General features: G+C 42.2%; 1 protein-coding gene across 4 annotated transcripts in view; it reads right to left on the bottom strand.

The window, feature by feature from the left end:
* ARHGAP26 (Rho GTPase activating protein 26) overlaps positions 1-21,911 on the bottom strand; it is a 605,933-nt gene that overhangs the window by 46,096 nt on the left and 537,926 nt on the right. For 2 of the 4 annotated variants that reach the window (XM_073572997.1, XM_073572737.1), the window contains exon 22: positions 15,810-15,914. The exons of 1 other annotated variant lie outside the window; for it this stretch is intronic. In XM_073572997.1, the coding sequence (XP_073429098.1) occupies positions 15,810-15,914 (105 nt within the window). Of the gene's footprint in view, positions 1-15,809; positions 15,915-21,911 lie in introns of those variants that run through there. One more of the 4 variants, XM_073575091.1, reaches the window with a different exon arrangement.

A 21,911-nucleotide genomic window follows, 5' to 3' on the forward strand; every position in this document is an offset into this window, starting at 1 on the left:
GGTATAAATCCTCTTTGAAAGACACTACCAATTTTTGAAGATTTTCTTTTTACAGGATTGTGGTCAATGTGTAGAATGCTGGGAAAAAATGGAAATGACACTTTTAGTGAATGTCCTTTACTTTTAGACTGCTATATGTGGAACTAATGGTTTTAACATTAGTTTTGGTAATGTAATAATAAAATACTGTACAGCATTTTGACACTAACTTAAGTAGGGTCTAAACATTTTGTACTGGGGTCTCATCAGAGTGACCAAACTAATAGCCAGTCCATGGTCAATGCTCATTCTAAAATGAAAAGTACAAAAGGAGTAATGTATTGTATTCATTTATTTATTCACTAAAGCCATAGACAAGACTGTGCAGCATATGATCACTGCCATGAAAATTGCCTCCCTGGCTGTGCTTCACCAACAACTATCTGGCCCGCCTCACAGTTTGAGAATTGCTCTGAAGTGCCTATTTAGTAGGAAAAATACAGGTGAAAAACCTGGATGTAAGTGCACATTTAGAGTTTGGAATAAAAATAAAATACATCTACTTTTAAAAGCACAAAATTATATATTGTATATTTGCAATTCACTTATAGCTATCATTTTTCAAGCACACGTTGCTATGTGTTATGTCCCTTATCCCTTCACAAATGTATGATTTTCAGACACTTTTTTTTTTTTTTTTTTTAAGTAATTTTAGTTTCATATTGCCTGGACAATGTTTTATGGATATTTTCTTAGAGGCAGCTGAAAAGCCAAAGTAGAGAGTAAAACTTTGCAGTAATGAACAGTGCAGATACCAGACCCATGCATGTCAGGGCGGCAATTACAAAACAGCACAGTGCCATAAATCTTAGTGAGGAAAATAGGCGGACATATTTTGAGGTAAACCGCCATTTCAATAAATATTCCACTCCAAATACATATTTAAACAAGCGAAAAAAGGAAATATAGGATTCGATATGTAGTAAAAAATATGTTACAATTTTATTCAATAACAATCAGATAGAAATATTCTATATGATTGTTATTGAATAAAATTGTAACATTTTTTACTACATATCGAATCCTATACTCCCTTTTTCGCTTGTTGTTTAACCCCTTCATGACCAAGCCTATTTTGACCTTAATGACCAGGCCATTTTTTGCAATTCTGACCAGTGTCCCTTTATGAGGTAATAACTCAGGAACGCTTCAACGGATCCTAGCGATTCTGAGAATGTTTTTTCGTGACATATTGGGCTTCATGTTAGTGGTAAATTTAGGTCGATAATTTTTGTGTTTATTTGTGAAAAAATCAGAAATTTGGCAATTTTCAAATTTTGAATTTTTATGCTGTTAAACCAGAGAGTTATGTGACACAAAATAGTTAATAAATAACATTTCTCACATGTCTACTTTACATAAGCACAATTTTGGAAACAAAATATTTTTTTGTTATGAAGTTATAAGGGTTAAAAGTTGACCAGCGATTTCTCATTTTTACAACAAAATTTACAAAACCATTTTTTTTAGGGACCACCTCACATTTGAAGTCACTTTGAGGGGTCTATATGGCAGAAAATACCCAAAAGTGACACCAATCTAAAAACTGCACCCCTCAAGCTACTCAAAACTACATTCAAGAAGATTATTAACCCTTCAGGTGTTTCACAGGAACTAAAGCAACGTGGAAAGAAAAAATGGACATTTTAATTTCCAACAAAAATTTTCTTTTAGCATCAATTTTTTCATTTTCACATAGGCAACAGGATAAAATGGATCCTAAAAATTGTTGGGCAATTTCTCCTGAGTACACTGATACCTCATATGTGGTCATAAACCACTGTTTGGGCGCACGGCATGGCTCAGAAGGGAAGGAGCGCCATTTGACTTTCTGAATGGAAAATATGCTGGAATATTTAGTGGTTGCCATGTCGCGTTTGGAGAGCCCCCCGTGTGCCTAAACATTGGAGCTCCCCCACAAGTGACCCCATTTTGGAAACTAGACCCCCCAAGGAACTTATCTAGATGCATAATGATCACTTTGAACCCCCAGGTGCTTCACAAATTGATCTGTAAAAAAAAAAAAAAAAAAGTACTTTTTTTTCACAAAAATTTGCTTTTAGCCTCAGTTTTTTCATTTTCGCATGGGCAACAGGATAGAATGGATCCTAAAATTTGTTGAGCAATTTCTCCTGAGTACACCAATACCTCATATGTGGTCATAAACCACTGTTTGGGCGTACGGCAGGGTCCGGAAGGGAAGGAGCACCATTTGACTATTTCAATGGAAAATTAGCTCCAATCGTTATCGGACACCAGGTCGCGTTTGGAGAGCCCCTGTGCACCTAAAAATTGGAGCTCCCCCACAAGTGAACCCATTTTGGAAACTAGACCCCTTATGGAACTTATCTAGATGTGTAGTGAGCACTTTGAACCCACAAGTGCTTCACAAAAGTTTATAACACAGAGCAGTGAAAATAAATAATTTTTTTTTCCTCAAAAATGATTTTTTAGCACGCTATTTTTAATTTTCACAAGGCTAACAGGAGAAATTGGACCACAAAAGTTGTTTTCCAGTTTGTCCTGAGTACGCTGGTACCCCATATGTGGGGGGAACCACTGTTTGGGCACACGGCAGGGCTCAGAAGGGAAGGAGCGCCATTTGACTTTTTCAAATGCAAATTACTTCTAATCGTTAGCGGACACCATGTCGTGTTTGGAGAGCCCCTGTGTACCTAAACATTGGAGCTCCCCCACAAATGACCCCATTTTGGAAACTAGACCCCCTAAGGAACTTATTTAGATGCATAGTGAGCACTTTGAACCCCCAGGTGCTTCACAAAAGTTTATAACGCAGAGCCGTGAAAATAAAAAATATTTTTTTTCCTCAAAAATTTTTTAAGTGCACAATTTTTTATTTTGACAAGGGTACCAGGATAACTTGGACCCCAAAAGTTATTGCCCAGTTTGTCCTGAGTACGCTGGTACCCCATATGTGGGTGGGGACCACTGGGTACACATCGGGGCTCGGAAGGGAAGTAGTGACATTATGAAATGCTGACTTTGATGGAATGGTCTGCGGGCATCATGTTACACTTGCAGTGCCCCTGATGTACCTAAACTGTGGAACTCCCCCACAAGTGACCCCATTTTGGAAACTAGACCCCCCAAGGAACTTATCTAGATGTGTGGTGAGCACCTTGAACCCCCAAGCGCTTCACAGAAGTTTATAACGCAGAGCCGTGAAAATAAAAAAAAATTTTTTTCCACAAAAATAATTTTTTAGACCCCATTTTTTTATTTTCACAAGGGTACCAGGAGAATTTAGACCCCCAAAGTTGTTGTGCAATTTTTCCTGAGTATGCTGATACCCCATATGTTGGGGTAAACCACTGTTTGGGCACACATCGGGGCTTGGAAGGGAGGGAGCACCGTATGACTTTTTGAACGCAAAATTGGACCATGTTGCGTTTGGAGACCCGATGATGTGCCTAAACAGTGGAAACACCTCAATTCTAACTCCAACCCTAACCCCAACACACCCCTAACCCTAATTCCAACCCTAACCATAACCCTAACCCCAACACACCCCTAACCCTAATCCCAACCCTAACCATAACCCTAACCACAAGCCTAACCCTAACCACAAGCCTAACCCTAATTCCAACCCTAGCCCAAATTCCACCCTAACCCTAATTCCAACCCTAACCCTATTTCCAACCCCAACCCTATTTCCAACCCTAACCCTCGTTCCAACCCTAACCCTCGTTCCAACCCTAACCCTCGTTCCAACCCTAACCCTCGTTCCAACCCTAACCCTCGTTCCAACCCTAACCCTCGTTCCAACCCTAACCCTCGTTCCAACCCTAACCCTCGTTCCAACCCTAACCCTCGTTCCAACCCTAACCCTCTTTCCAACCCTAACCCTCTTTCCAACCCTAACCCTCTTTCCAATCCTAACCCTCTTTCCAACCCTAACCCTCGTTCCAACCCTAACCCTCTTTCCAACCCTAATGGAAAAATAAAAATAATTTCTTTATTTTATTAGTTGTTCCTGATAATGGGGGTGATAAACGGGGGGATTATTTACTTTTCATTCTATTTTGATCACTGTGAGTGTTTATCACAGTGATCAAAATGAATGAAAGGAAATTGCAGCCGGCGGGCGCACTGCGCATGCATTTTCCAATATGGCAGCGCCCATGGTCCGGCACAGCGGGACACCGGGCGCCATAGTGGCACTAGGTGAGTACCGGAGGGTGGGGCGATCGGAAGGCGGGGGAGCGGAGGGAAGGCGGGGGAGCGGAGGGAAGGCGGGGGAGCGGAGGGAAGGCGGGGGAGCGGAGGCAAGGCGGGGGAGCGGAGGCAAGGCGGGGGAGCGGAGGCAAGGCGGGGGAGCGGATAATGACAGTGGCGGCACATCGCCGCTGTCATTCAGTGGCGAGGGGCAGATCGCCCCTGTTAACCGGTGGGGGGGTCGGATCGGTGTCACCAGCCATGTCCGATGCTACAGCAGCTTCGGACATGGCTGGATTGTAATATTTCATCAATTTTCATTGATGAAATATTACTATCGCTCTGATTGGCTGTTTCACTTTTAACAGCCAATCAGAGCGATTGTAGCAATGTGGGGGCGAAGCCACGCCCCCCGTGGTGAAGTACAAAGCCCCCTGTATCTGCGGGTTGGGTGACCATTCAGTGACCTAGGTCACCCGACCCACAGGGGGGCTTTAAAGTCATGACGCCACATAGGCGTCACTGGTCAGGTTGGTACCAGTTTTCATGACGCCTATGTGGCGGCATTGGTCGTGAAGGGGTTAAATATGCTAGGGCAGCAGCATAACACGGACGACGATCTTATCAGAATGCTCGGACTGGCTGGCGGCTCCGTGCCTGACAGCATATAATTCTATGTAGCTCGGGTCAGAATAGCTGCCGGTCAGTCCGAGCATTCCGAATCTGATTTTGACATATTTGAGCAATATTCGAACACTATTCGTGCCGAATGTATGTCTTATGATCGGTTCCGAACATATTCGGTAATTTCTGCTCCCATTGACTCTAATGACGTTCGGCTGTGTTTGAAGAATATTGCAAAAACAATATTCGATTCCGATCGTATTCGGAACCGAATCCGAACAAATTCGCTCATCTAATTATAAGGTAGATATTAGTGGCCAAATATATATGTGGGCCAACAGACTAGGCTTTCATGACCTCCTTCTATTCTACTGATGACAATGTCTATAAGAAGGGAGGGAGCCTTCATTCCTTTCCTGCTCAGCTCCCAGATGATATAAAAAGACATGGGACAAAATAAAAAGGACCTTCAGATGACTGGATTCAGTGTTAGCATTCTAGAGTAATTAATAGACACTATACAAAGTGGCTTGCTGAGCTCATGCCAAGATGATCTGCTCCTGTGCCAAATGTTATGCAGGTAGTGCTAATAGTGTGGATTTTTAATGCAGAAAAATGTAGAAAAAAAAAACACTTTAGCAAGTAGTCAAATAAATTGAGGTAGAAAACTCACTTCCCGTAGTCAATAATACCTGGAAGGCTACTAATAAAATAAACATTTGACATTGATGCAAATATGATTCCCTAATTTCAGTAACTTCATAAAATGTAATAGATAATGATCATGATAATCATAAAGGTCACGGGCATTAAATAAAATAATTAGTATGATCTCAAGATTTGAATCCATCATCAGGTTTTCTAACAGCAGCATGATATATGGAGAGAAACTCTTATTCCAGCAATGTATTATTTAATTTACTTGGTGCAGCAATAGTGATAGAATCACAACTTTCTCAGCTGCAGATCTACAGAGCTCAGAATTTTGGGCCCTGTGTACCTCGCCAACACCACTGATTGGCAGCTTTCTGTGTATAATGTATATTGCCAGCTAATCAGTGTTGGGAGCATGGCTGGACTAGGAGACACAAGGCAGCTTGTCCTCTAGTGGTAATCTCCAGCTGTTAAAACAATAATAGTATTGAAACATCAAAATACATAATCTCTTATATTGTGTGCTTATCACAAATTATCTTATATTAATATTACTATATGATGGCTCAGCTAATCCACTCCATTATCACTAACATTTTCCTTATATATCACATACACTGGAAAGAGATCACATATACAGGTTAGCTTTATAGTAGAGGACTGATTTCTTCTGATCTACATTCTGGATACTGTAACATAAGACATACAGTATGACATGTTAAATTGTCAAATTCAAATTAGCTGCCTAAGGCTATGTGCCCACGTTGCAGAAATGCTGCGGAAACGTCCGCAGCATTTCCGCCAGTCCCTGCTGTGGGTAAAACGCATGGGGAATTTGCATGTGTTTTCTGGCAAAACACAAGAGTTTTTAGCTTGCAGAACGCTTGCGCTTTCCAAGCAATTTGAAGCATCGCTTGGAAAAGTGGTAGTGCTTGACAAGTGTGACCAACTTTTTACTAATGATGCTGCCTATGCAGCAAAAGATAGAATGTAAAAGTAATTAGAAAAAAAAAAAATAATAGAGATATACTTACCCTCTGTCTGCCTCCGGAGTCGTCCCTCTCCTCATTAGCGCTGCCGGCAACGTCCGTTCCCAGGAATGCATAGTAACAATGACCTCTGATGACGTAGCATCACGTGATGCTACGTCATTAGAGGTCATTCGTGCAATGCATCCCTGGGAACAGAAGATGCTGGCAGCGTGGCTGAGAGGCGGGAATGCTCCCGGGGCCTTTAGAGGGTGAGTATATCCCAATTTTTTATTTCAATTCTATTTTTTACAGGGATATGGTACCCAGGGCATGGAGGACAGTCTCTTCTCCTCCAGACCCTGGGTACCATCCGCACATGAAGTGCTCACTTTACGCATAGTGGGCATAGCCACATGCATAAAGTGAGCGTTTCAATGCAATCCTATGGCGGCGGAATTGCTGCGATTCCGCAGAAATAATGAACATGCTGCAGATTTTACTGCTATGTGATTTCGCAACGGGTCCGTTGAAGCGCTCGAGCAGCACGAAACGGCCGTTGTCAGCCTTTCTTGCACTCCTTATGTCACTCCCCCGACTTGACATGTTCATATGTCAATAAATCAGTGAAACTTTCATCTCGATGAGTGCGACTTTTTCTCTTTGCATGGATAAAAAAGGATTAACCTGATCACTAAATGGCATAATGAGAAAAAATTAAAAATGCTAGAATTACGTTTTTTGGTCGCAGCAACATTGCATTAAAATGCAATAACGGGCGATAAAAATATCGCATACACACTAAAATTGTTTCATTAAAAACATCAGCTCGGCACGCAAAAAATAAGTCTGAATGGGCTGCACTGCTCAATTTAATGTTAAAGGGGTATTCCCATCTCCAATATATAATCACAATGTGTAGTAGGTGTAAAAATATTAGCAAATAGCACAAATTGTAAAAATAGTATAGTTTTTCTGGTTCCCTATGTCTCTTTCCACATGTGCAGGCATTGCAGGACCTTAGGTTTTCATGGTTACAACCAATGATATAATGACAGTTAGCTAGTTGTTAGTGGTCATAACCATGGATACCCAAGGTCCTGTAATACCTGCACATGAGGAAAGAGACAAAGTGAATCAGAAAAACTATACTACATTTCTAATTGGTGGTATTTGCTAAAATTATTATTACACATACTACATATTGGATAGGATCCTGGAGATAGGGGATACTCATTTAAGCATGTACAATGGTCTTTGATGTGAGAGGAGGGAAATACATATGTATTTGTGCCTTGGTTTCTGGTATGAACCAAGCAACATCCCTGGGAATACATCTGTAAATACAGAAGAGCAATTGTTATCTAACTCATGATAACTACATTTATTTTTCAGCTGACATCCTTGTAACTTGTTAGCCAGGAGCTCTAGATTGGAGGAAATTATATTTTTAACAGCATCCTTTAGATAACAGCTAAATACAACTTGCAACAATCAACTCAAATACAATTCCGGGGTAGAAGTTATATAAATAGGGAAGTGACTAAGCTAGAAAATAGGGAAGAAAAGTAAAAAAAAAAAAAAAAAAAAAAAAAAAAGCGGAATTGAAAAATATGCAATAATGAGCATACAGGGAGATGGGGGACATAAGCACTGATAAGCTAACGGGTGACTCACAAGAAAGCCATCTTAACCTTGGATTAGTCACTGACCTTAAGGAAGTTAACTAATGTTATGTAACTACACTAAAGAGATGCTTTTAACATTACTGAAGTGGAAAGTTAAAAATAAATTAACATAGGGGCTGCACTTGGTTGGGACTTTATGTAATCAGAAATTGATCACACAAAGAAAATAAAGCAATTCTGTATTGGGTTAAATAAATCTAATCTGTATCAAAAAGATATTTGTTGCCACCATTAAAAGTGATGGTATATCTGTAAGATGCACCATTTCTTCTTGATCAGTGGATGTTTAATCCTCAGCAATCAATTGCATTAAGAAAAAAATGGCACAATTTCTCTACTTTCATCCATTGCGATGAAATCCGAACTCATTGCTTTAGCCGTTCAGTACCCAGCTGGTAGACACAAGGGTTACTGAGCAGAAAAGAACAAATATGCTTCTGCTCCCTTGTCCAGGTGATCCACGAGGGTACCAAAAGATGAGTACCTACCAATAAATAAGTGATGTCATTAGGCTTGATTTGATTGGAGGGGGGGGCAGGGCCGGTTTTAGGCAAAGTTTAAAATGCTAACATATTGCACATCATACAGAAGCTTTTGTGTTGTATTTACATGCGCTGAGTTCAGGTCGCTAAATGAATGTGATCGACAATATTGAAACCGTTCAACACTTGTTTCCCGACGTCGATCCCCACCTGAGGAAGAATGATGGGGACAGAACAATCACTAATGGATCACCATACAGTATCATGTTATCAGCAGCACATCTACAGTTTAAACCCAATAGTCCTCCATATAATGTGGCCAATAGTCCTCCATATTGTATAATACACTCCTCATAGTCCTCCATACATTAAAATACACTGCTCAGTCCTCCATATAGTATAATACACTCCTGATAGTGCTCCATATAGTATAATGCACCACCATAGTCATCCATGTAGTACAATTCACTTCCCATAGTATAATGCACCCCATAGTTCTTCATATAATGTATACCCCAAAGTCCTCGATACAGTATAATGCAGCCCACATATAGTATAATGCAGCCACCCCATAGAGCATAATGCAGCCACCCCACAAAGTATAATGCAGCCATCCCACAGAGTATAATGTAAACCCCCCACAGAATATAATGCAGCCCACATCATATAGTATAATGCAGCCCCTCCATAGAATACAATGTAGCCCTCCTCATATAGTAAAATGCAGCCCCCACAGAATATAATGTAGCCCCCTCAAAGTATAATGAAGCCCCCATACAATATAATGCAGCCCCACATAGAATACAATGTAGCCTCCTCATCTAATATATAAAGCTCAAGTGTGTGTGTATGTATGTATGTATGTATGTCTGTCCGGGATTGGCATCCGCACCGTCGCAGCTACAGCCACAAAATTTGGCACAGTCACACGTCTGGACCCAGAGAGTGTCCTAAGCTATGTTGTGAGGCGAAATTTTAACCCTGCGCATTCCAATTCACCAAACAATTTTGCCCCTATCTACATAATGGGGAAAAAGTGTGTGTATCAAGCCCCGCCCTTCATTATGATGTCATAATGGTTGCCATGGTGACGCTGATGTCATCATAGGTTGCAAGCCCCGCCCCTCATTATGTCATAATGGTTGACTATGGGATGGAGGATGTGTGATGGGTATATGGGCACTGGACTATGGGATAGAGGATATGTATGACGGGTATATGGGCACAGGACTATGGGATGGAGGATGTGTGATGGGTATATGGGCACTGGACTATGGGATGGAGGATATGTATGATGGGTATATGGGCACAGGACTATGGGATGGCGGATATATATGATGGGTATATGGGCACGGGACTATGGGATGGAGGATATGTATGATGGGTATATGGGCATGGGACTATGAGATGAAGGATGTGTGATGGGTATATGGGCACTCGACTATGGGATGGCGAATATGTGTGATGGGTATATGGGCATGGGACTATGGGATGGAGGATGTGTGATGGGTATATGGGCACTCGACTATGGGATGGAGGATATGTATGATGGGTATATGGGCACGGGCCCATGGGATCGTGGATATGTATGATGGGTATATGGGCACGGGCCCATGGGATGGAGGATGTGTGATGGGTATATGGGCATGGGACTATGGGATGGAGGATGTGTGATGGGTATATGGGCACTCGACTATGGGATGGAGGATATGTATGATGGGTATATGGGCACGGAACTATGGGATCGTGGATATATATGATGGGTATATGGGCACGGGACTATGGGATGGAGGATAATTATAATTTGCTATAACTAACCACAGTTAGTTACTATGCCCGGGCAGCGCCGGGCTCTTCAGCTAGTACAAAATAAATAAAACAAGGAGAAATGTGTTACTATTGATACTAACGAATTTCAATTGTGTTGAGCATTTATGTGAAGACACAAATTTTATAAAAACCCATTTACAGAAACCCCTTATGTGGCCAGCCTATAATGACAAGAAAACTAAGGAAAGTCATGACAAATGAACAGATAAGAATCAGACTGGAACCCTTCGATATACATTTACATCCCGTCCTTGGGTTCTAAACTTGACAGCTTCTGTAATTTTGTTTGGAACTTGTAATTGTATGTAAGTTGGAACACGTACAGGGCTGGCTATACGGTAAAAAAAAAAAAAGAATACTCACCTCAGTGATTGCACTCTTGCTCCTAGCCATCTGGTATTCTCCTTTTCACCATTGAGTGTTGTATCTCCGGCCTCTTCACTATAGACCAGGACTTCTAGCTGTATCCAGGTCTTGACATAAGGTTGCGGCACATATCTTGACGTCACAACGTCATGACCTTAAAACACGTGGCAGGATGTCCTGGCCAAAAGTGAAATGATGGGGTGTGGCATAGTGGCAAGAAGAACCAAAGCAGCAAGCAATGATGCATTAGTTGTTTGGGTTTTTTTCTTTACATGTTACATTCATTACTATGAGTTATAAGAAAGTCGGATGTTTGTAACGTGGTGACTACCTGTAATTCATGAAGCAAGTATCCTAAGAGTCACAGCAGTGACATTTAGTGACCAGTGACATGGTCTGAGGAGGCAAAATTGCAACTACAAGCATGCTTTGAATGCACGGACTGGGAGGTATTCCAGGAAACATGCTCAGGTCTGGATGAATGGGTTGATGCTGTGTCCTCATATATCCGTTTTTGTGAAGACACGTTTATTCCATCCAAATCTGTCCACTTTCGGGGAAACAACAAGCCGTGGTTTACAAATAAAGTCAGGTTGATCCGTAAGAGAAAAGAGGAGGCTTATAAAGCAGGCGATATTACTGAATTCAAGAAACTTAGGAACTCGCTATCTAAAGAGATCAAGTTAGCCAAAACAGAAGTCTGGCAGCAGAGTTAAATGAATTCTACTGCAGATTTGAGGCAAGCTCTACACACAGTGGCTATTCATCTCTAAGCTCCTCAGTCTGTTCATATAAAGATCATTCATTGTGCAACACCCAAGTAGTGATCTCCGAGGCAGAGGTGATACGCATCCTAAAGGGACTTAAGGTCAAAAAGGCACCTGGCCCTGATGGTGTATCTCCAATGTGTCTGAAAGTATGTGCTACCCAGCTTGCCCCTATACTGACAAATATATACAATGTGTCGCTGAAAGAGTGCGTTGTACCTCAGTATTGGAAAAATTCCACAATTATCCCTGTCCCGAAGAAAGTGGGATCCTCTGAGTTGAACAACTCTAGACCAGTAGCACTCACATCTGTAGCTATGAAAGTCTTCGAAAGAATTATGATGTCCCACCTGATAAAATTCACGCAGAAGCTATGGGACCCGCTTCAGTTTGCCTATAAGGAGAATCGTTCGGCAAACGACACTGTCAATCTGGCACTGAAGTACATTTTGGATCATACAGATGAACTGCACTCATATGTCTGGATTCTTTTCATGGACTTTAGCTCAGCGTTCAATACCATTGATCCGAATTTACTTCATAAGAAAATGGTAGCTCTTGCGAGTCCCTCTCAACTTATGCTTGTGGATTTATAACTTCCTGACAGCCAGGATACAGAGTGTAAAAGTTGGACCATTCACTTCGGACACCTTGGTCACAAACATCGGGGCACCTCAGGGGTGTGTTTTGTCCCCGTTACTGTTTTCTCTCTATACGAATGATTGCATCTCTTCAGCAGACTCAGTAAAAATCTTGAAATTTGCCGATGATATGACACTGATTGGTCTCATCAGGGGAAATGCTGAAGACTTGTATCGGAGTGAGGTGGAAAGAATATGTGACTGGTGTAAAGCCAATAATCTTGTACTCAACACTAAAAAAACTGCTGAGATGGTTGTGGATTTTAGGAAAGATCAACATGAGATACTTCCAATCTACATCCATGACGAAGTGGTTCTTAGGGTCACAGAGACCAAATTCCTTGGTGTTATCATCTCTCATGATCTTAAATTGGGGAAAAACGTGGATGCTGTTATAAGAAAAGCACAACAGAGGATGTTCTTCCTGCGTCAGCTGAAAAGATATGGTTTGTCTAAGAATCTGCTGATCTTATTCTTTATTGCTGTCATCAGATCTGTGATTTTTTTCCTCTCTGACAGTCTAGTATGGGGGAGCCACTGCGCATGACAAACTCCGCTTATAAAGGAAAGGACTTTCAGAACAGCAGAGAGAATTATAGGTTCCCCCCTGCCTAAAATCCAGGATCTTTATGATAAGAGTATTCGATCCCACGCATTGAAAATTTCATCCGATCCCTCTCACCCGGGACACTCCTCATTCCAACTACTCCCTTCAGGACGTCGCTTCAGAGTCCCCAAATGCAGCACCAACCGCCATATGAACAGCTTCTATCCACTCTCTGTTCAACAATTAAATCGTCATGTGTAGACTATATACTGTATCTGTCTTGTTAGGTGTTACTTGTTGTATCTGTTGTTATGTATTATGTTGCATCTTTGCCACAAAGAATTCCTTGTATATATGTAATATGTACTTGGCGATAATAAATTTGATTTGGTTTTGATTGATTTATAAGGCCTCAGCTCTCCACCAGCACAGTCTGACATTAGATGTATTTTAGTTACTGTTACTACGCTCCTGGCACCTCTGAGTGTCTTGTGAGGTGACGTCAGAGCTGTTATATTCTGGCCACTGTAATACCCTTCAAACCCTGCTGAGATTTCAAGGGCATGAACAAGTTCTAATACCCGCTCATTTGTTTTGGCCTGTAAGTATGGCATAGGACCAGGAATACATTCCAGAGCTTTCTTCAGGCCCCGCTTCCATTGAAAAATTCACTGTACTGAGCAAGTTTTGTATGGAAAGATAAAAGGAAAATGCAGGTTTTACAGAAATGCTGATGGTGCTCTCCTTTCTAGTCAAAGCATTGAATAGCTCAATACCGTGTACATGAAAGCTAAGGCTAAGTTCCCACGATAAGTAGTTGGTGATTTTTGATGGTGCTGATTATTTGCAGCATTACTGCACCAATTAGCTAACACTTTTTTTTATTGCTTCTTTTTCACTTTTTTTTTTTTTCCAATGGTCCCTTCTTGGTATCTCATGTTTTAAATAAAACTACTGTTTTGGAAACTTTCTATTTGATGAGTTAACTTAACTTTATTGATAGAGTCATGTGCAGACTGAATACGGTTTTACTGTGTTTTCTATGTGGAAACGCACTAAAAAAAAGCCTATGCAGTTGTTTATTTTAGTCTATGGTGAAAATCTACAAATAAAACCCACATTAAGGCTATGTTCACACGTTCAGGATTTTTCACGTTTTTGCCACGGCAAAAATGCTTAAAAAATGCATACATTAAGCATCCTATTAATAGAATGAAATCCGCAATTTTTGTGCCCATGATGCTTTTTTTCCCGCAAAAAAAACGAGTGCGGAAAAAAATGCAGCATGTTCATTAATTTTGCAGAAAATTTGCGGATTTCATTGTATCAGGAAGCTCTGGAAAAAAACGCGAAAAATCGGCAAAAAAAAACACGCAAAAAACGCGATAAAAACGTGAATAAAAAATTGCGGATTTCCTGGGAAGGAGTCAGGTTTTTCTCAGGAAATTTCTGCATACATGGGCACATAGCCTTACTGCAACAGAAGCGGACATGCTGCAGAAATAAAAAAAATTGGACCACAAGTCAGATTCCACAGCTTTAAAAAAAAAAAAAAAGTATAAAAACTATAAATCCCATTCTATTTCCAAAAACTGTACTGTATTCTGCTGTATTTTTTTTTAAACACAAAAATAAAAACGTCTAAAAAACGCACCAAGTACTCATTGTGAGAGCTCATGGATGTGTAGCCTTACAGTGGATCTGTCACCAGATTTTTTACGAGAGCAGTCGTAGTTTAAATTACACAATTCATTTTACCATATAATGTATTGAGAATCCAAAAAAATATTCCAAGTGGGGTGAAAAAAAAAATGCAATTCATAGTTTTCTACATAGCGTTCATTCTTTGCAGAAGATGACCTGGCAATATCATTCTCCAGGTAAGTACAATTACAGTACTAGCAAACATAAGGTATTTTATAAAAAAAAATTATATAAAAAAAAAAAAATAGTAATCGCTGCTACTTTTGGAGACCAATAACTTATTTTTCTATTAATGGAGATGCATACGTTTTTGTGCACTGATCTGACATGCAATTGATACACTTTTATAGCATTTATTTAGAGAACTGCAGAAATTGAAAAAGTGGCAACGCTGGTATTTTATTTTTTAGGCAAATAACATACAGCTTACATACTTTTATATTTTCGGAGGGGGCTATTAGGATCCAGTGTGCAAGGACACCGGCAATCATACCATTTAAATGCCACTGCCTGTGATTAACAATGGTATATAACTGGTTAAACAGCAGTGACTGGAGATAACTCAGGCCGTTGCTGCTACAAGCAGATGCCGGCTGTTTAACATAGCCAAGATCTTCTCGCTATGGAGCGGGCTCAGCTCCTGAGCACACCTATTTACCTTGAAACCAACTAGTGATGAAAAGCACATAACATATGGTTAAGGAGTTACATAGGGATGCTATATATACTTTGAGTATCTGTACCAGAATGGCTGGATAATTCTTTATGAAAGTTTAGTTCCCCCATCTAGCATTACAGTTCCTCTGGATCCATTCTCCCTGCTGCTTAATTTCCTTCCACTTAGCTTGACTGACAGCTCCTCAAAGTCCATCTTGCTGCTAAGATTTCACACTTTTCAGTACATGTGCTAGCTGTCATTCAGGTTATATATTCAAGGGCTTAAAGAGAGTCTATTAGCATGACTGTACAAACCAAGCATGTACAAACCGAGCCACGGATTGGGGATCCATGCTATACAGCATTTTATAAATCCAGATCCGAGGAGCTACTGGTATGAAAATTGCACAAAATGTTGCTAGATTTATCTAATAACACCATAGTAAGATTACAGTCGATTGATGCACCTTCCCGAGAATGCCTCTTCTGTCCCGCCTCAATTTTGATTGAAGGCAGTCGATGCATGCAGGCTTACAGCAGAAGCATTAGTCATTATTGCATACCAATCACAAAAGTGCACTTTTTATTGACATATATTAAGTATAAATTAGATAATTTAACCAAAATAAATGTAGCAAAATTTAAGGCAGTATGGCAGTCACTGACCCGGTAGGAGATGAATCATTAGAAGTTGATGATGCTGGCATTGGACTTGATGGGGCAGAGAACATAGGGCATGTAAGTGGCGACGTTGGACTTGGATTTAGCGAGCTAGAAGGAAAAAACAATCATAAAATAAAATGAATACACTCAACAAAATAACAAAAACAAGATGCTTATCATGTCGTCAGAATTTATTGAAAAGTTCTACCTTCCCAACCATTTTTTTTGTATTGCATCTAAAATGAAAAAAAATGAAGCAATTCAGTGAAATAATGATGGCGTTGGAATGTAACAAGATAGAAACTGTGTAGTCTAACCCTGCAGCCATATTGCAATCTATGACCGATTAATTGCTAACCTACCAAATAAGTTACGTACATGTAGGGGACAAATGGAAGACAGTATGATGGAAGAATCAGACTACACAACCTTTGTAGTCTATTACTATGGAACCCAAGATATAAAAAGTCGTAAAAATTATAACAAAAGGATTTTTTTTTTAATTAAACATGTACTGCCACACCTCGCATTAGGTTTTTACCCAATCCAGCATAGTGGGTGGTATATTTGCAGAGGCAATCATCTAACACCCAGCAGGTATTGTGCACATGTTCTATTCAAACTAACAGGACACATGTATGATATCTGCCGGGAATCGGACGGCTGTCCCAGAAGCAATCCCACCAAGCATTGCTATGCATGTGTTCCTTGTTCTTGGCGTTTTTCTAACCCTTTTTCAATGAGGTTCCAGGCGGAATCTGAATGAAAAAGATGTTGACTACACATACCCTAAGGCCTCTTTCACACATCAGGTTTTCGCAGTCAGGCGCGATCCGGCGCTTTTGACAAAAACCGGATCCGGCGGAATGCAATGCCGGATCCGGTTTCCCCCCCATTGACTTGCATTAGAGCCGGATGGCCATGCGTTTCATCCGGTTTTCGCCGGATCCGGCAATGTGTCGCGATCCGGCGTCTGGAAAAAACGGCTACTGTAACGTTTTTTGTCTCCGGCGAAAAAGCCGGACACGCCGGATCCGGCGTGTCCGGCTTTTTCACACAATGAAAGCCTATGAGCGCCGCAATGCGCCTGATCCGGCGATAGCCGGATCCGGTGGCCGGATCCGGTTTTTTTGGTCTGAGCATGCTCAGTAGCTCTGCCCACAAGACATATATAAAAGCAAGACAGTGGGACCCTCAGCCACACCCAACATGCCACCCAAGACAGCAACCAGGCGCAGGGAAGGCAGGAGACATCTGCAGCAGCACCATCAGCACCACCCCGATTGGAGCAGCATGCTGAACAACGGGAGGGGAGTCCAGCAGCAGATGAGAGACGGTAATTATCAAATCCCCCATTCCTCCAAACTAGGGCCATGGAATATCAAGATATTCATTGACCCTTTGTTTATCTTTATTCAACAGCCGCCCAATAGATGCAGCAGCAGCAGCATCAGCAATGGCAGCAGCAGGAACACCACCCACAGCCATGGAGTCTGGCCAGCAGGAAGACAGCACATCTTCTTCTGGGAGCCCTCCCTCGCATCGTCAGCGTTTGACGGTAAGTTTTTATTTCCAAAATCCATCATCTCTGTAATATATGTCTATTCATTGCCTTTTATTTCAAAACAGGAATCACAAGATGAAGAGGAGCTCCCAGAAGAAGAAGGAAGGGGTGGACAGACACCTGGAGTGGGCTCACAATTGGTAAGATTTTGGCATCAAACGCAGAAACACAACATCACACTACACACAACACATAGAAAACAATGTTCTGCAGACCACACACAGCAAACAAATGCCTACATCCAAAGACATAACATTTTTTGTTTTCTTCTCTAGTCTTCCCAATCTGGTGCTCGGCCAAGAGGTCCTCGCAGTGCCTTCCAGGGTCGTCGGCGACAGCAACGCGGCGGTCACCAGCTTGTAAGTATAAATATTTTTGCTTTGTTTCTTTGCACTTTTTATTTCATTTCTTTTGTGGAGGCTAATTATGTTATTTTTGTCTTTTTCTTTAACAGCCTTCACAGCGTGCTCCCGACTCCGACGGTGAGGATGGAGGAATCGATGTGGACCACCTCATCGATCTCGTCAGAGAAAGGGAGCCGCTCTGGAATATGGCTGACCGCCGCCACGCTGACCTGATCGTTACCCGACGACTCTGGGAGGAAATCTGTTCGCTCCTTGTGGGCCGCTGGGAGGACCTCGATGCTCGGGCCCAGATTAAAGAGCGTAAGTATATACAGTACCGGTTGCTTGATGTAAACCAGTGTTTCCCGAACTCCAGTCCTCGTGGTCCCCATGGATCATGTGTTCAGGATTTCTATTTACTATGGAAATCCTGAAAACATGACCCCTGGGGACCATGAGGACTGGAGTTTGGGAAACACTGATGTTGTATAGAAGTAGTAAGCAGGCTCCTTGCATCTTCTCGCCCAACTACTTGCACCAGTGACCCATTTCCGTCACATCTCCTCCAGTCCCTTTCCCCTGCTGTCACCCCTCACCTAACTAAAATATTTAACCTCTCTCTCTCTTCTGGTATTTTTCCCTCCTCATTTAAGCATGCCATCATACATCCACTACTTAAAAAACCATCCCTCGACCAAAACTGTGCCGCTAACTATAGACCTGTCTCTAATCTTCCCTTCATCTCTAAACTCCTGGAACGCCTGGTCCACTCCCGTCTTATCCGCTATCTCTCAGAAAACTCTGTTCTCGACCCTCTCCAATCCGGTTTCCTCTCTTTACACTCCACTGAAACTGCCCTCACTAAAGTCTCTAATGATCTGCTAACAGCTAAATCAAATGGTCATTACTCCATGCTAATTCTCTTGGATCTCTCTGCAGCATTCGACACTGTGGATCATCAGCTCCTCCTCACTATGCTCCGTTCCATTGGCCTCAAGGACACCGTTCTCTCCTGGTTCTCCTCCTATCTCTCCGACCGCTCCTTTACTGTTTCTTTTGCCGGTTCCTCCTCCTCTCACCTTCCCCTTACTGTTGGGGTTCCTCAAGGATCGGTTCTAGGCCCCCTCCTCTTCTCCTTGTACACTGCCCCTATTGGTCAAACAATCAGTAGATTTGGTTTCCAGTACCATCTCTATGCTGATGACACCCAATTATACGCTTCTTCTCCTGACATCACGCCAGCCTTTCTAGAAAACACTGGCGATTGTCTAAACGCTGTGTCTAATATCATGTCCTCACTATATCTGAAACTGAACCTGTCAAAGACTGAACTCCTTGTGTTTCCTCCCGCTACTAATGTACCTACACCCGACATTGCCATTTCCGTGTGTGGTTCCACTATTACTCCCCAGCAACATGCCCGCTGTCATGGGGTCATACTTGATTCCGAGCTTTCCTTTGCCCCCCACATTCGATCACTGGCTCGCTCTTGTCATCTGCACCTCAAAAACATTTCTAGAATTCGACCTTTTCTTACTTTTGACTCTGCAAAAACTCTTACTGTTTCTCTTATTCATTCTCTTCTCGACTATTGTAACTCTCTTCTAATCGGTCTCCCTCTTACCAAACTCTCTCCTCTCCAATCTGTCTTGAATGCTGCAGCCAGGATCATATTCCTCACCAATCGTTACACCAATGCCTCTACCTTGTGCAAGTCATTACACTGGCTACCCATCCACTCCAGAATTCAGTATAAACTTATTACCCTCACCCACAAAGCCCTCCATGACTCAGCACCACCCTACATCTCCTCCCTTGTTTCAGTATACCACCCTACCCGCGCCCTCCGTTCTGCTGATGACCTGAGGTTAGTATCCTCAATAGTCAGAACCTCCCACTCCCGTCTCCAAGACTTTACACGTGCCGCGCCAATTCTTTGGAATGCACTTCCCAGGTCAATACGATTAGTCCCCAATCCCCACAATTTTAAGCGTGTCCTGAAAACGCATTTATTCAGACTGGCCTATCGCCTCAACACATTAACCTAACCTATCCCTGTGTGGCAGAGCCAAAAGTTTTACCATAACCAGGTTCCCAGCATCATGTTCCCACATGCTTTATGCATCCATTAGCCCTCTGTGTCTGTACTGTTACACACTTAACATTATGGCTGGTCCATACAATCAGGGCAACTGTTACCACCCACCTTTCGTGTCTACCTCTTTCCTCATAGACTGTAAGCTTGCGAGCAGGGCCCTCACTCCTCTTGGTATTTGTTATAATCTACTGTATGTGATTATTGTTATGCTGTAATGTCTATTGTCTGTACAAATCCCCTCTGAAATGTAAAGTGCTGCGGAATATGTCGGCGCTATAAAAATAAAATTTATTATTATTATTATTGTATACTAACCACTCCTTTCTCGTTTCAGGGAACAGAATTGTGAATCGGTGGCGGTCTGTGAGGGATCGTTTCAAGAAGGAGTTCAATAAAGAGATGCGGGCCCCGAGTGGATCTGGAGGACGCAGGAGCAAGTACAAGTACGCACAAGCCCTGTCGTTCCTCCGGGAAACAATGGTCACTAGAAGGTAAATATTACACACCACATGTGAAAAAAAATAGATGTAACTTTTTTTCAGCCAGGGCCATACCATGTCACTATTTTAATTGTTCTTTTTTCTCTTTCCACAGCACGGTGAGCAGCACTCGGGAGCCTGCACGATTGGACCCTTCTGAGGCGATCCCTGAGGAGACCGGCACCGAGGGACACTTCGACCGCCCCGGTACATCTGCACCTTCCCAGCCTTCCCACACATTCGACCCATCTGTCCCATCCACCAGCACAGGAGCATCGTGGCCGCCTACATTACATGAAGCTGCTGGTGAGGAGATCGCTTTCCCTTTACCCCACCCTTCTGCCCCTGCCACCTCTAGTACACCTGCGGGTACTGGGCGGCAGCGGCAGAGGGGTCAGGAAAAGACTTATGCGCCAGAGTTCTTGCATCTGAATGCATCTTTCCAGAACTGTCTAAAAGTCTTGTCAGAGCAAATCTCCGCAGGCTTTCAGCAGATCAACTCCAGCATTCTGGAGGTGAAGACACTTCTGCAAACCATGCATTCAGAAGCAAGATCTTCGCCAAACCACACCTTTTTCAGGTCTGTTGTGGAGCGCATGGAAACGCTATCTCCTACCCAGCAGATGCATGTAATGCATTCATGCCACGGTGCTCTCCAGCAAGTTACCTCCCAACCTCCTCCTCCCACCACTGTAGTTCCTCCACCTGCACCCCCTCCAGCCAATTTCCATCCTCCCCCTCCTATTACATCTGCACCCCCTCCAGCCACTTTCCATCCTCCCCCTCCTATTACATACCATCCACCTCCCCAGTACCAGCAACCTCCCCAGTACCAGCAACCTCCCCAGTACCAGACATCTCCCCACTTCCAGCAACCTGCCCCGTACCAAACTCCTTCCCCGTACCAAACTCCTTCCCCGTACAACTTTCCATCAACATCATCTGCTCCTACAGTCCCTGCCCAACCCTCCACTCCACCGCCCACCACCTCTTCTGCCTCCCACATGTCCACCCATTCTGTAGCTTTTTCCACACCATCACCTCTAACTGTTCCTTCCCCACCACGATCCCAATCCTCTCTCCACACTCCCATTGTCGAAGTGTCCCGCAGCCCCTCCAGCAGTATTTCCACCCCACACTACACAGATTTATGATGTGTTTTGTAATAAAAATGCCCAGTTGGTTTCAAACCTTTATTAAAAAAGTTTTTTTAACTTTAAAAACAGTTTACAAAAAAAAAATATTTTAAATAAAAGTTAAATTATTGTTTACACTGGTTGTCTGTCATTTCTTTCTGCGGCGAAATATGTTTTAAAAAAAGGTTAAATACAGGGTATTTAAAAGGTATTCAAAACCAGGTATATAACTGTGGGTAAATTTTAGCTTTTTGCCACAGTTGTGTTCCTGGTTGTGTTTGAAGCAAAGTATTTCACCTAAAAAGTTGTGTTTATTGTTGGTGATTTCCTAACAATGTACACAACTTTTGTTAAAAGGTGAAATACTTTGCATAAAACACAACCAGGTACACACCTGTGGCCTAAAGCTAAAAATAGAGACCATGACAAGATAGCCAACTTTGGTTGGCAAAGGTATATACTGTTGGTACAGAAGGTACACAAG

Source organism: Dendrobates tinctorius, unplaced genomic scaffold (genome assembly GCF_039654945.1).
Source record: "Dendrobates tinctorius isolate UK_male_01 unplaced genomic scaffold, ASM3965494v1 ptg000001l, whole genome shotgun sequence".
Classification (NCBI taxonomy): domain Eukaryota; kingdom Metazoa; phylum Chordata; class Amphibia; order Anura; family Dendrobatidae; genus Dendrobates; species Dendrobates tinctorius.